This window comes from Elephantulus edwardii, unplaced genomic scaffold (assembly GCF_000299155.1).
Source record: "Elephantulus edwardii isolate Elephantulus edwardi_28Jun2011 unplaced genomic scaffold, EleEdw1.0 scaffold00158, whole genome shotgun sequence".
In the NCBI taxonomy this organism is placed as follows: Eukaryota; Metazoa; Chordata; class Mammalia; order Macroscelidea; family Macroscelididae; genus Elephantulus; species Elephantulus edwardii.
In genome coordinates, this window is record NW_006399908.1 from 672,339 (window position 1) to 688,412 (window position 16,074).

Below are 16,074 nucleotides of genomic sequence, written 5' to 3' on the forward strand. Positions count from 1 at the left end.
AGCTTCCCGATTAAAACAAGCTTGGAAGCAGGAGTGGCATCCACTTCCATAAACAGCTTGCCTCCATAAACCCTATGAACCTGGAGATAGGATGAAAGTCACACAAGTGTTGAGGACTTTCGCTCACAGGGTCGCTATGAGTTGCCTACGACTCGGCGGCACTTAACAGCAGCAACATACTAAAATTTCTTCAGAGGGGAAATAAAATCTGAAGTAAATGCCTTTTGCAGGGATGGTTCCAGGTATATATGAAAAGAAACAAGGTTGTTTAAGCCCACCCAGGGACACACACACAAAAAAGCAAAGCAAGGAGGTTTTGAATACATAATCCTCATTGTGGAGAAGCCCCCAGCCAACTGAGGAGAGAAGAATGTTTCAACAACATGTCTTACAGAGAGAGGGTAAAGTACCTTGAGTAATAGAAGCCTTCTCAAAACTGCTCAAGGACTCCTTCCCTCTATTCTCAGGAGGTCCAGGAAAGGGCACGAGCCAGTAACCAACTAGGGACAGAACTTTACTCAATCTAAACCTGGGTGGGTAAGATTCATATTTCCCTTAAAACAATGGTTCCTTTGACTGTAATGCTACCACTTTAAAATGAAGAGTAACCTAAGGAGAGAATTTAATGGCTCCCCACAGACCATGTGATTAACTGAAAACCAATGGAGGGTCAGCTGGTTGGTTTCAACTAGAATGGTGCACAACAGCAACACGAACAACAGAGTAAGTAACCAGAATTCTAATAGGTTTCCTCCTCTTCTTGAAAATATCCTACCCATTCTCTACCATTTGTAACAGTTTCCAGTTTGATTTTGTACTTCACCTGCCCCAGACTTTGTTAACATCTTTGTAGACAGTGAAGACTGTGAAGAATTTAAGTATATGAATAATACTGACCAAGGATATGGGTTCTTGGCAGATTTATCCACAAAGTTTCTCAATCTGCAAGACAAATACTACAATTTTTATTTTTATGGAGGAAAAAGCATGAAGTCATGGAGAGGTTGAAATCTGGATGATGTTAAGTACCAGAGTCAGAACTGACTGACAGCTGATACTCTATCAAGTTTTCAGAGGCAGTAAATTGTATGAGTCTCAAAGGGCAGCTGGTAGCTGGTGGATTCCAACTGTTTCACCAGAGCTAAAGGAAAGATGGAAAAAACTCTCAGCTCACTTCACAGTCGGACAATCTATTTTCCCTCTATCTGCAGTATATCGATGATTAAAGTCTTTTAATTTCTGAAATTTCTGCTCATTGTTTTTCTTTGTGTGTGCCTTATTTACCAGACCAAGGATTTCTGTAGGTAAAAGAGACAGATAAGGGACTCACACTGTCAGAGAAAGGAGTGTGTGTGTGGGGGGGGAATGGAGTGGCAAATCTGAAGGGCAATGATGCAACTCTAATGAGACCAGACAAGTCCTGTTCTCCCTGGGACCATCCTGGGTGTGACTATTAACTTAATGTCATCATCAGTGCTTTCAAAAGTATCTTAACTTGGATGACAGATTATATGGCGATCTCTGCCACAACAGTTAACACTTGTTCTTTTTCTAAAATTTTATTATTATTATTATTATTTTGTGTGTGTGTACCATCAAATCAGATCTGACTGGTACAGGAGGAGACTGTCCCTCCTTCTCCAGCAGTGCAACTGCTGGATTCGAACAACAGTTAAAACTTCCAAAGCATTTGTGTTGTTTCAGATGTTTTGTAGGCATTATCTCATTTAACAAAGCTGGGATGTGATAGTGGCTCTAGCATCCCCTTCTGTTCCTGAGAAAATAGAGCATGATGGGAGCGGGGAAAGGCTCATCTGACCTGCCACCCTCTATACTCCATGCTTTTAGAACGTAACTGGAAATTCCCTGGTCGCAGCCCACTGCTGTAAAAGCTTTCCTGAAGAGAAGTACACTCTGTATTTTGAAAAATAGTATTTCTCATTTGCTCTTAGCCTGGTCTTCTCCTATGCCCTCCTCCTAATGTTTTACTCACTTGTCACTGGAAATGCTGCAATCGATGACGGTTTTCCTGCTTGTACTGACAATGATAAAGGGCAGCTGAATGGTGGAGTTCTGAGCTGGGGGGCCCTGGTTCTCCAGCTCGTTTTGCCGATTCCTCTGCACCAGGTTTTTGAAAGCTATTTGCTGTAATAAACAACAGGAAGAATATGGCCATTTATTGTTGGATAAGCAAATTGGTATATAAATCAATTAAGACTGATCTCTTTCTAATACGGTTCAAAGTCACAGCATTGAGATGCATCCCTCCTTGTTAAGAAATTAACTGAAGACGTTAATAAACACTTAAGAAAAAAAATGGGGATGCTTCAATTTTTTTCAGTATTTATTTTCTTTTTCAAAGGAAAAAAAAATAGACAATTGTAGGTATACATTAATATGACACACTAAATAGACAAATGGTATGAAGCATCATCTAATGTAAACAATGGGGCCATTATCATCATTCACAGAAAGAGGATCTCAACAATGTGTGGGATCTGAGTGGGTTTTACCTGCAACAAAAGACACTCTAAATGAATTTATGCATGCTATTTATCTAACAGAATTAACGGCACCTTTCACACTGTATATCCCAGTGGTTTGCATAGTTTTTAAAACCACAAGATCTTTCTTCAGGTGAACTCTTAATGGGATTTCCAGGACATAATATCATGGTACCGAAGGAAGCAGCAGTGGCTATAGGAAACTAGAGTGGGTTGAGGGTCTTGGGTAGTAGTTTCTGAGGTACTTCTGTGGAACTGAAATCTTCAGCATCCTTAAACAAACTTGATATGACAGTCTGGAACCCAGTCTATGCTAGACCGCAAAGTGTACCCTACAGAGTCATGTTCCTTCCCAAACCTCTCTTAGTAACATGCCCAAAATATGTGAGCTGAAGCATCGCCATCTTTTGCCTCAAAGAAGCACTCTGGCTGTACTTTCCCCAAGACATATCTGTTTGGTGTGTTGGCAATCAGTGGATCTGATATTCAGTGCTCTTCTCCAACACTATACAGAACTCAAAGGTGTCAATTCTTATCCTGTCATCCTTATTCACTGTCTAGCACTCAGATGCATACTAAGTTACTGAAAAGACCATGGCCTGAAAGAGGTCAAGGTCTTCAAAGTGACATCAATGCTCTTCACTATTTTAGAGAAGTCCCTGCCAGAGGACTCGCCTAATGCAATATGTCTTCTGAACTCCTCGTATCAAAGGTGTTGACTGCAGATCTAAGTCAAATGAAATCACTGACAGCTTCAATCCTTTCTCCACCTATCATGATGGCCCAGTGGTAAGGACCTGTTATCTTGACCTTGAGGGCTGTAGTCAGATCTTTTGCAGCAAGTATTTCAGATCCTCTTCACTTTCAGCAAGCAAGTTTATGTTATCTGCATAATGCAGGTTGTTGATGAGTCTTCATCTGATCCTGATGCCACATTCTTCTTCTTCTTAATATCCAACTTCATGTATGATTTGCTTAGCACAGACTGAACAGGTATGAAGAAAGGATACATCTTTGATGCATACCATTCTTCATTTTAAACCATGCAGTGTTCCCTTGTTCTATTTGGACAATAGCTTCTTGGTCCAAGTACAGGTTTTGTAAGAGCTCAATTAAGTGTTCTGGAGTCCTATTTCTACACAGATTGACAGACTGATTCCTCTGGGTTGAATCTTTTCTAAATATTTGGTTTGAGGAACAGCTGAGGAAGAGAAATTCATAATGTAAAAACACAAATGCAATGGTCATTTTACAAAGAGTCAGTAAGACAGACAAGCAACTTTATTTTCTGTATTGGTACGTAGAGATATCAAAGTCCCACACACATAAGGGTGATCTTTTCAGCACCATTCTTCCTGATAAACAGACACACCAGTAGACAGATTTTTAAAATACCAAAACCCAAAAAGGTATTTCATGAAGGTGTGGAGAAAATCACAGAAGTACTGCCAATAACTGAGCAGTGACAGGACAGCCGAGGTAACAGTTGCCCCTTCCAGCCAGGTCTCTCAGGAGACAGAACTCCACTAGGATATGCACAGGCATATACCGTTAGTCTTCCTTTTTTTTTTTTTAAAAAAAAAAAAAAAAAAACACAGCACTATCTTAAAAAAATTTCTTCTTGGGAAACTCAGTATGAAAAACATACCAGAAGTTCAGGTGGGTCCCACTGGGCTCCGTGGGAGAATGAGAAACACAATACAATCAGAAAATAGCCTCACTGAGATCACGCATCATCTGCAGGACATCCGGTGTTTGGAGAGTAGTCATTTATCTATGATCCTTTTGCCCCGCTTCCTTTCCTACTTCCTACTCTTAAGATCATTCACTGTTCTATGGAACAGCTAAACTGCCTGCTCTTGTCTCAGATTTATGTATGAATGTATAAAAGATACAAGGAGAAGTACTGTCAACAGCTTCCTCTTACTTGGATCCACAATTAAAGGGACTGCACTGTACTGGGAAAATCTGCAGTTAGGGACCTCTCTAAGTAACTGAGGAGTAATGATGCCAGTTGGAGGACTAAGGTGTGCCTTATTCAGGCTATAGTTTTTCTGATCACTTGTTATGCATCTGAGAGCTGGGCAATGAATAAAGATGACAGAAGAATTATTGAAGCCTTTGACTTGTGGTGCTGGAGAAGAGCACTGAATATCCCATGGACCGCCAAAAGAACAAATAGCTATGTCTTGGAGAGGGTGCAGCTGAAGTGCTCTTTGGAGGCAAGAATGATGAGGCTTTGCCTCACATACTTCAAGCATGTTGTCAGGAGGGGCTATTCCTTGGAGAAGGACATGATGTGCGGAAGGGTGGAGGATCGGCCAGGTGAACTGACATGGTGACATGTGCTTTAGTGTGTTATGAAGTGTGAAGATGGCACAGGATATGACAGGGTTCACGATCTGTTGTTCAGAGGGTCGCTATGAGTCATGCTCTCAACTCGACAGCACCTAAAAACAACAACTCCATTAGATAAAGAGAGCACTGAAGAAAAACAGACCTGGTGATATATTTGGTAATTTTCTACTACCTTTATTTCTATTTTTAAAAACTTAATTTAGGGGAAAGCTTATACAGCAAGTTAGGCCCTCCTTTTGCAAATTTTATATAAATTATTCTGCTATAATTATAATACTGCATCAGCATCCTTACTCTTTCCATTCTGTTTGTGGTTTCCATTGATCTAGCTCCTGCATTCCTCCTTATCTTTGCTTCTAGGTAAATGCTGATCATATGACCTTCAAACATTTGGTTGTTTAAAATAGCTGATTATTCTTGGGTGCTGTTTAGTTTAGGAGCCAAATCATTATTTGCCTAAAAGGTACCTTGAAGAAATATCATTCCACAGTCAAAGGTTATCTTAAGCAATAGTCTTGGTTTTTCTTTTAGTCTCTGTTGGTCTAGTTGCTGTCATTCTTATGTGTTGTTGAGCTGACTAAGACTCATAGCCAACCTATGAACAACAGCTCTGAACCTTGCCCTATCCTGAGACAACCTCACCGTTTCTGACACACTTGACCCTACTGTCACAGTTACTTTGTCAAGCCATCTCATCCAGGGTATTCCTCTTTTGTGCTGACCTTCTAACCCTCCAAGTATGGTGTTCATCTCCAAAGACTGGCCCCTCCTAACTACATGACCAAAGTAGGTGAGACAGAGTTTCAAAATCCTTGCCTCCAAGGAGCAACCTGGTTTCACCCTCTCCAGGAGAGACCTGTTTGTTTTCTTGGTAGTCCAAGGGGTGTTCAATACTCTTTTCCAGCTCCAGAGCTCAAAAGTATCAATTCAACTTCTATCATCCTTACTCACTATGCAGCTCTCAGATGCACAGCAAACAACTGAGAAGACCATGGTTTGGAACAAGCATAGCTTAGTCTCTAGACTGACATCATGGCACTTTAGCACTCTGGAGAGCTCCCGGTCAGCAGGATCTCCCAATGCAACTTATCTTTTGATTTCCTGGCTTCTGGTGCCAAGCACATTAAATATGCATCTGTGCAAGATGAAATCATTAACTTCAAATTTTTCTCCAACTCTCCCTATTGGCCCAATGGTGAAGATCTTTGTTTCCTTGATGTTGAGACGCAATCCATATTGAAGACAGCAGTCTTTGATCTTTGGCAGCAAACGCGTTGGGACCTCCTCAATTTCAGTGAGGAAAGCCGTGCCATTTGCATAACACAGGCTGCTGATAAGTCTTCCTCCAATTCTCCCTTTTTAAAATATAATGAGTTTTCTTTATTATTGTTGCTTTGCTTTGTATATTAAGGTCAAGGGCACACAGTGGAATGACACATTGATTTCAACTGTGGAAGCTCAGGAAGGCTTCGTGGCAGAAACAAGATGTGGATGCAGAGAGTAAGATTTACTTAGAAGAGTCAGAACTGAAAGGAAAAGGGAGTTTCAGGCTGAGGATCAGACAAATGATGACAGAGTTCTAACCATGGATGTGCAAGAAATAAGGGACGCACACTGAGGATGCTGCTGGAGAAATCATCTGGAGGCAGACTGAGGAGAGAGTCTTTGGAGTTAAGCTAAGGAGCTTGGACTTTATTCCAGAGGAAAGTGCAATCAAGGTTATTTGTAGAACTTGACAAGCCAGTCTTTACATGTCTGGCCGTGGATATGATGGTTTCTCTTGGGAAGATCACTCTTACATAAAATCTTGAGTCCAGAAGGTTTTCAGAGTATACTGCAAGGGAGCTGACTAGCTATCTCTCTCTCTCTCGTGGAGAAGTTGACGGACTTGAACCCTGCACCTCTTGGTTAGCAATGCAGCTCCTGACGACTAGGCCACCAAAGTTCTAATAGCATTCACTGAAGATTGCTTGAATGTGATATTAATTAATGAGACTACTTGAAAATTTCCACATTCTGTTGGAATTGGTCCAGTGCGTTTTGCCTTTTCTAGGACCCTGATCTTATGTTCTACCTTTTTCTGCCATTTTTTGGTGGAACCTTTTAATGTGTCCCCTGGTCAGAACAGGAGGTGTCAGTGGCTAGGCACTAGCTAGTTCTTCTAATCTCAGTTTAGAAGAAGTTGTGATTTATGTGGGTTAATTAGTTCTGTGAAGTGGTTTCTTCTCTGACCTTTTCTTTCCTTTCTTCCTTTCGCTCCCATGGGTAGAGACTCATAGTTTTATTTAAGGTAGCTGCTTGCAAGCTTTTAAAACTCCAGAAATTTTTCACCAAACTAGGATGATTTAACATCATCTTTGTGAACTATGTTATGCTAACCGACTAAGGTGTTCCCCAAGACCATGGTCCCAAGCCTTTTAAACCTGTAAACCAATCTTAAGAGATTTCTTTAAGTTGAGGAAGATTATTTTTATTTCTGAATAGTTGAGTCACCCCAAAAATTAAACTACACTTCTGTTTACTAAAAACAACTGTGCTTTTTATAACTGGTTATAAAAAGTTTGCACATCAAGGCATTTTTGCTGAGCAAACCAAAAGTAGAAAGCCTTTGGCTCGAGTTTATCTGATGGAACTGAAAATGGCCCAACTGTACTGTTCTTAGTGAATTATTTTTACAACAACTACAAATACCAAAAATAGAAGGAAAAAAGAAGCCAAGTTACCCTGTGATTTTAGCTCACATGATTTCATACAAGGCCTCTATTATACTTTTTTTTTTAAAAAAAGGTCATCCAACCTCTAGGCAGTGATCCAAAAAAGGTGATAAATACACAGATCTTAACATTTATTATAAAAAATTCCTATTAAGTTCTAGTATTTCTTCAGTTCTTACTGAATCATATCAGATTATCATTTACAAATGTATTTACTTACATTTATTGCAAAGGAAATAAGTTATCAGGTGAATTTCATTACACAAAGCACCTAAGTTTTAAATGGTCTTTCTGCTTGATATTCCAAATAAGAGCTAACAAAAACAAAAAAGATTCCTGACAGTTTCCAGTCAGAATTAAGAATCAAGTATAAATGTTACCAGCGGCCTGTTGCATAACGAAAGTCATCCACAGGGCAAGTGCTCTGTGCAGGGCTGAGGGGAACCATCTGAATGGCAGACAAGCCACTTTAGGATGGCCCCCTCAGACACAAGTAGCATGCAGTGGTCTTAAAGCATGGAAGTGCGGAGACAGGATGTAGGCAGAGAAGGTGAAGGAAAACCTCCTTGCATCTTTACCTGCAGGAGAAGTTCTTGCAGCTGGATTCGCTTCTGCTTTATCCGTTCTATTCGCCTCTGCTTCTCTATCTTTAAAAGACAGATTACAAAAAAAATCAGCAGATCTGAAGTGCAAAAGATTGCTGTGTAGGCCCCCAATCTGAGAAAGCAAGAATTTTCCTTAGAGAAACTTAACCCATTTTAACCACCATCATGACCAGCAGGCAAACGGCACCTGGGGAGGGTGAGGAACTAGGTACAACAGTAGAACTGTGCCAACTGTCTGCAGCAGAGAAATGCATCCACACACCAATATGTGCTGTGCAGTATCTGTGGTAGCTTACTGGTGAAATTCTGGCTCTAATCATGGCTACCACTTAGTATCACTGCCTGGGTGCCAGAATGCAAAGCAAGTGCTTGATACATATGAACTTAACTAATCTGCACATAAAACAGATGAAGCAAGTACTACGGTAAACCATTTTGCAGGCTTAGAAGGTCAAGTGATTGTTCAAGTTCACACAATTAGTGAGGAGCAGTGTTGGGATTTGAAACGCAGCCATCGGTTCCAGGGACCCTATTATTAACTACTTGGCTACATCATCCCTCAAGAATGAGGTAATTTCTCAGTTAAGGTATAAGTGACTTTTTAAATGAATAGAGCGGCTAACACAGATATGCCACATATTCGAAGAGACAACTAACTGTCCTTATACTAAGAAACATGCTTTGGGACAAACGTCCTAGTTTCAAAGGGATTCTCCCTGAAAGCAGACAATAAGGTTTGATGTACCATGCAGACAGACTCCTCATTATGTTTGGGAAGAGGTCAATAACATAAAGACCTTTTCCCTGTTTACTCCAGCATTTCTTCTTTGCTCCCCACATTTCTAATCTGCACTAAGAGCTGCTTCTTATTGCTCGGTTGGGCCCTTCTGTACACTAGTCCTACATGATTTAAGATCCACTGTAACATCTGTGGTGTTGTACCATCGAGTCAGAACTACCCACAGCTGAACCTACAGTGAATTTTCAGAGGCAGTAAATCACACAGGGAGACTGCACATCTCTCTTCTGTGAAGCAGTTATGTGAACCTCTAACCTCTGGGCTGGCCTTACCACTAAGCCACCAGAGTTCCCTAAAATCTGTGTGTTCTATGATATTTGCTAAGATTATGTATGATTTTTTCCCTGTATTCAATGCTTGGACATACTGAAAAGGTACTACATCACCAGAAACCCCTACTGTGTTCTTCACCTTCAGGAAAGCTGAGTTAGTTCTACTCTACTTCTTAACCACCTTTCCAACCTCACCGCCACTGCCTTATCCACAATCACTGTGTTTCACACAGAGGCCATGGCCGTTAATCTCACCTGGACCTGTCCATCTTTCTGTTAACACAACTTCCAGTCCATGAGCAAAAGGATTCTCTAAAATGCACCCAAGTCCTCTTATATTTCATCAACTGTTGTTGGGTGTCATCGAGTTGGAAACGATTCATAGCTGACTCTCTGTGCGGGTTTTCATAGGCAGTAAATCACACAGGAAGAGACTACCCATCTTTCGCTCATGGTGGATCTGAACCATGTGTATCGGGGTTGGTAGTACAGCTCCTTACCCACTCAGCCACCAGCACTCCCTGGAAATCATAAACAGCTTCTCATTTTTTACAAACTCAGACTCCTAATCCTTAGTACTTGAAATCTATTCCCTTTCTTCACGCATGGATTTTGGCCACATGCAGCCATGACCAGGATCTCTCTGCCTGAAAGACATTCATTCCCTGTCTTGTCCTTATCCGCTCCTATTCTTGCCCTTATCAAACTCCTTTTCCTGGATCGAGACTGAGTTCAGGGATTATTTCTTGGCAAATCTTTCCCTTATTTTCCTTTCTAGACAATCTGCCATATTTCTTTTCTAATAGTAGCCATACTTTCGGGGACTTCTTTTACATTTTGCTCTCCCCAGCTACAATGATGGCAGTTCCTTCACTGAGGCTAGAGAAGTTTGTCTTGCATACTCTTTGGCTAAGCATATTGTTGTTGTGTGTTGTACTATTGAGTTGGAATCGACTCACAGCTGACCTCCAGGGGGCTTTAGAAGCAATAAATCACATGGAAGGAGAACGCCCATCTTTCTCTTGGGGAGCAGCTGGGGGATTTGAACGATGTGCTTCAGGATTGGCAGCTCAATCTCTTACCACTAAGCCACCAGAGCTCAAACATGTAGTAGATGCAATAACTTTCTACTAATGAACTTGGTATCAGTCTAATATTATTAATAAAACTCTCTCCAAACTTCCTTCTATCATAAAAAAGGGGGCAAAGGATAATATTCCATGGTAGCAAAAGAATAACACTATTTAGTAACTTCTGATTAATGTCAGGTAACTCCATGCCCTCCCCACCCACTCACTCATTTACAAACATAAAACTATCAAAGTTTTATTTTGGAGGAAAAAAAAAGAGACTGACAAAAACAGTAAATAAATCTTATGTATCTTCAAAAATTCAATTTATACTATTCATACTTTTCAAAATTATCTTTCTATTCATTGTGGTAGATGGATATAAATATTAGTCTATAGCCAATGATTCTAAAAACATAGGCCTGAGTCACAATATTTAGAAAATGATATAAGCAATATATTGAAAATAAGACATCAATTTAATGGTTTTAGTTTTTATTTATATATAACAAGCATTTCAACCATTATTTCTGAGACATGATTCATAAAAACCAATTTTAGTGTAAGGTTCAGAATTAAGTTAGAATGAAATAAAGACCTTTCTATAAACCAGTAAAAAATCAAACTTAAATGATATCCTGTCATGACAGGCTTCCTAGGAAATTATGCTTTTAGATGGCTGAAGACAAGGAAGAAAAATCTCTATTCCTTCTGAAAATGTAAAATAAATCCTTTTAGCCTTATCAGTATTTACAAATTAACATTACTTCATCATTTTTCACAGCAAATAGAGAACAAATTATCATAGGAGAGATTATATGATCCACCTTCAGGATGTTTTATCTCTGTATGTTAAAAAGCACCATTAGTCTAAAATGGATTTTAAAAAATTATTAAATTCTTCGCGTAAACTACGGATTATTTAAAACATTATTTACTAGGAAGCTGCGGTGGCCTAGTGGCAAGAAGCTGCACTCCAATCCCAAAGGTACACAGTTTGAATCCAGCAGATGCTTTGCTGGAGAAGGAGGGGCAATCTCCTCCTATACCAGTCAGATCTGATTTGTACACACATAAAAAATAAAACAAACAAACAAAACCCATTATTTGCTAACTGTAAATAGGAATTTATTATGACAACTTCCAAAATGTCTTTAACTAGGGTTCTATTTAATAAAAAGATAATTTAAAATAGTCATATAACATCTATGAACAATTTCTTTATTTTCTTCATTTGTCTTACTAGATAAAACGTTTTTTAATGCTCAGGAATTGAATGTTTAATATGCATACTTTGTATGTTGCTGTTGTTATGAGTTGTCGAGTTGCCTGCAACTCATAGGAACCCTTCTCTATCCTGTGCCAATCTCACTGTCTCTGATATACCTATCCCCATTACCCTAGTCACTGAATCAATCCATCTCATCAAGGGTCTTCCTCTCCTGTGCTGTCCCTTCACTCTCCCAAGCATGACATCCCTCTCCAAGGACTGGTCCTTTCTTGTAACATGTCCAAAGTATGTCAGATGAAGCTTCAGAATCCTTGCCTCCAAGGAGAAGCCTGGTTTAACCCTCTACAGCATGAACTTGTTTGTACTCTTAGTAGTTCATGGTATATTCAATACTCTCCTCCAACAAGATGGTATAAAGATACTAATAATTTATTTAACGTTATACTACATTAGTAGCAAAGAGGTCAGATTAAGTCCTGGATTTTCTTCCTAAGGGATAAACTTGGGCAAGTTCTTTCACTTCTATTTTGCAATTAAATATTTATTTCTCAATTTCATAATTTTGAAGATAAACTGACCAAACTGTATTTAAAACGCCTCACAATTCTGACATTCAACAAATTCAACTCACTGTGAAAATAACTGACCAAACTGTATTTAAAACTCCTCAAAATTCTGACTTTCAACAAATGCAACTCGCTGTCCTCAAGTCTGAACTGACTCAGCTGACCCTCCAAAAGGCTTTCAGAGGGTGTAACTTTAACGAGATTTCCCAAGGGGTAGTTGGTGAATTTGAACCACTCACTTGTGGGCTGGTAATGCAACTCCCTACTGGTTATTTGGTGTTCCGTCAAATTGGATCCAACTGGCACAGGAGGAGTTTCTCCCTCCTTCTCCAGCGGAACATCTGGTGGATTCAAACCGCACACCTTTGGGACTGCAGTGCAGCTTCATGCCAGTAGGCCATCACAGCTCCAGTTCATTTTTTTTTAAAAAAAAAGGGGCAGGGGGAAAGACAGTACAAAGGAACAGTACTATGAGGTTATATTTCTAAGTTAAACTGCTCTGGTGTAATGTAATGCCAACTGCTATCCAGAAACAGAAAACTCACTTACCTCCAGATTTTGACATTCCTGAGCCGAGTTGGTAGGCAGGCCAATCCACTTGATTTCTTTTTTTTCCTTTGAAATGATGTTCATTGCCATCAGCACATTTAAAGCATCATAAACTCTTCGTCTAATATTCTTCTGATCATAAGCCTGCTAAAAATAGTTGTTTATTGAGTGCTAAATTTTAAGAGTTTATGACATATAAATTAAATAAAATCAGAATCTTCTTCTGTCAAATGGGCCAGGTAACCTAAGAACATTCAATGGCAACACTTTCATAAAACTTTCCTTGCTACAGGTTTATATAAGTTGCATATAACATTGCTATGGAATTAAAAAATGCAAATGGTGTCAAAACTGAAGCAATCTGGTGAAAAACAGAAACCATCAAAATATTTAACTGTAGGAGAAAGAGCTGTTAGCCTGCAATACATTACTCGGGCAAACTGCACATAAACATTACAGGTATTTATGAATAATGACATGGACATTGTTACAATAACATTTTAAATAAAGTAGGAGACACATCTATATTAACATGATTGCAAGTCTATTAAAATTCACAGGAAGGAAAAACTCCATGTTTTTTTCCTTAATTGCTTGCAATATTTTATTATAATAATTTAAAAAATTCCTTCCCAAGTTCTTAAAATTATGATACTAAATTTCAAAGGGAAAATCGGAGTCCCATGGTGATGGTTGAGGGGTACAGAACTCTCAAGAGCAGGATTCTCCTTAATGGGAAGATTTCTATTTATTTACAGTAACAGCAATCATTTTATTATTTAGCACTTACGTAAGCACTCAGCCCTTAACAGAAAATCTGTACCATCAGATCCATGGGCATGAAGATGAGGCAGTCGGCTACTGGCAGCCTTGAAGGCCCTCTGACGCAGCTCCACTCTGTTTAATTGTCAGAACGGCCTTGGCGGCCACGGGCTTGTTTCGGTTTGTGCAATACACACAGCTCTGTCAAGTGGGCAATATGATTGTCCCCATTACGAAGGGGAGTTTTGCTGGTGTTGTCTGCAGTCAGCTGTGCTGTTAACTTAAAGGCTGTGGGGTCTGAATCACTCTGCGTCAAAAATAAGCCCAGGGCTGTTAGTTTTTGTAGGTAAGGAAACAAAGCACAAAAGGAATACAAGATACTAACTACTTAGTACATTTAAAGTGGTCAGTTTTCTTATTTGCAAAAATTAGGGATAAGAATCCTATCTTAGGGAGCTCTAGTGGCAAGAAGTCGCGCTGCAATACCAAAGGCACGTGGTTCAAGGCCACTGCTCCACCGGAGGATGAGCAATTTCCTCCCCTGTGATTAAAAGCCTCTGAAAACCTGCCAGGGGGGTCAGCTACGGGTTGGTTCTGACTCTACGGTACACAACAACAGTATCTTATTTCTTTTCTGAGGCAGTGTTCATTATCTATCCACTCTTTTCCCATTCTCTTCCCATCACCCATGTCATCCGTGCTTTGTAACAGCGGTGTTATGCAGTATTTGTCCTTTTGTGACACAGATATTTCACTCAGGATAATTTCCTCCAGGGTCACCCATGTTGTGTAATATTTCATGAGTTCCTTGTTTTTCAGTGCTGCGTAGTATTATTTGAGTGAATATATCCTATTTTTCTATCCATTAATTTTTTGATGGGCACTGGGGTTGCATCCATCTCTTTGCTAGTGAATAACAGCAATAAAAACGGGTGTGCATACATCGTGGTTCTGGTTTCTTTAGGGTATATTCCCAGTGGTGCAATTTTTGTTGGGTCTATTTCCAACTTTTTGAGAAAGTACCAAACCGCCTTCCACAGAGGTTGTACCCTTTTGCAATCCCCTCAGCAGTGAATTAGGCTTCCAGACTGTCTATAACGTCACAAACATTTGTTGTTTGCTGCTCAATAGTTACTCTGCTATAGTTGCTGGGTTGAGATGTTATCTCATAGTTGTTTTGATTTGCATCTCTCTGATAGGTAGGGATTTTGAACATTTCTTCATGTGTTTGTCTGCCACCTGTATGTCTTCTTTCGTGAAGTGTCTGTTCATATCCTGTGCCCATTTTGTGACTGGGTTGTTTACCTTTTTCTTGTTGAGATGCTTTAGGTAGGAGTCCCTTATCAGATATGTCATTACCAAATATTTTTCCTCCAATCTACAGAGTTCCTTTTTACCCGACTGGAGAAGTTTTTTGACACGCATAGGAATTTGATTCTTAAAAGGTCCTGTTCATCTATTTTGTTCTCTCCTGTGTAGGACAATTTACACTTTCAATGGTATAAATGCACATCACGTGTTTACTGCTGCATACAAGATAGGATGGCCCCTATCTATAGATAGCTCTTGGGTGGTTCCTTAAATAAAGCAGGACCATCAAAACGTTACACAACTGAATTCTATTATCTCAAGCTCCAGAAAAAAATGGGCCTTTTTGGTGGTTGTGTTGGTTTTTTTTAAACTCACTGTTCTTCCAATATAAGGTCTTGATGTTTTATCCAAAGATGTTACAAGAAACAAACATATGAAATTTACTCTCTACTTCCAGCAACAGAAACTCAAGAAATCGGAAATGCTTTGCCCCACTAAAACACTATGAACCATAATAAATATCTAATTGCATATGTAATTGTAAGGAATGTTCTTAAGGAATAAAGAATGAAGACATAGAGGGCAGAGGAAGGAAACGATTAGAAAGTGGTACGAAGAAAATTTCCAGGGTCCTAGGAATGCTCTCCATCTTTACAGGGGTTTGAGTTATACACTGGCTTATTCGTTGCAAAAAATCAAACAATTCACGAAGGATTTATTCATTTGATGAAAATTTTACCTTGGTACACAGACACTGACCTTCAGTTAAAGGAATGATGTGCACCTCACAGGAGCCCTGGTGATCCAGTGGTGAATCTCTGGCTTTGAAGCCACCACGTGCTCCACAAGAGCAGGATGTAGCAGTCTGCTTCCTTCAGATTACAGCTCTGGAAACCTTATGGAGAATTTCACTGTCCTATCGAGTTGCTAAGGCGTCAGGTATGTCAGAGATGGTAAGGCTGGCTCAGGATAGGGCAAGGTTAAGAGCCGCTGTTTACAGAGTCGTTATGAGTGGTTGTTAACTTGATGGCACATAACAACAATAAAACAGTTTCTAGGAGCTAGAATTACTCTGTCTGGCAAATCAAACTCATGCTCTAAGCCTTTCCTCATGGACCACCCTGCGAGAAGTCAAGTAGTCGTAATTGTAGCCTGTCCTGTACTTCACTGTCCCAACGAGTCCTATCCATGCTAATACACTGTAAGTTGGACACACCTGTATTTTCCAGCGAATTCATAGTCTCCATTTATTCATTATCGGTAATTTTGGTTTAAAATTTGTTTGTCTGCTAGACTATAAGGCTACAATGAAAGAGACCATTTCTTAAATATT

General features: G+C 39.7%; 1 protein-coding gene across 2 annotated transcripts in view; it reads right to left on the minus strand.

Moving 5' to 3' along the window:
- TFDP2 (transcription factor Dp-2 (E2F dimerization partner 2)) overlaps positions 1–16,074 on the minus strand; it is a 100,156-nt gene that overhangs the window by 16,297 nt on the left and 67,785 nt on the right. The window contains exons 6-8 of one of the 2 annotated variants that reach the window (XM_006895102.1): positions 12,669–12,815; positions 8,155–8,223; positions 1,994–2,145 (exon numbers count right to left, since the gene is read on the minus strand). In XM_006895102.1, coding sequence (XP_006895164.1) covers positions 1,994–2,145; positions 8,155–8,223; positions 12,669–12,815 — 368 coding nt within the window. The remainder of the gene's footprint in view (positions 1–1,993; positions 2,146–8,154; positions 8,224–12,668; positions 12,816–16,074) is intronic. The other variant, XM_006895103.1, reaches the window with a different exon arrangement.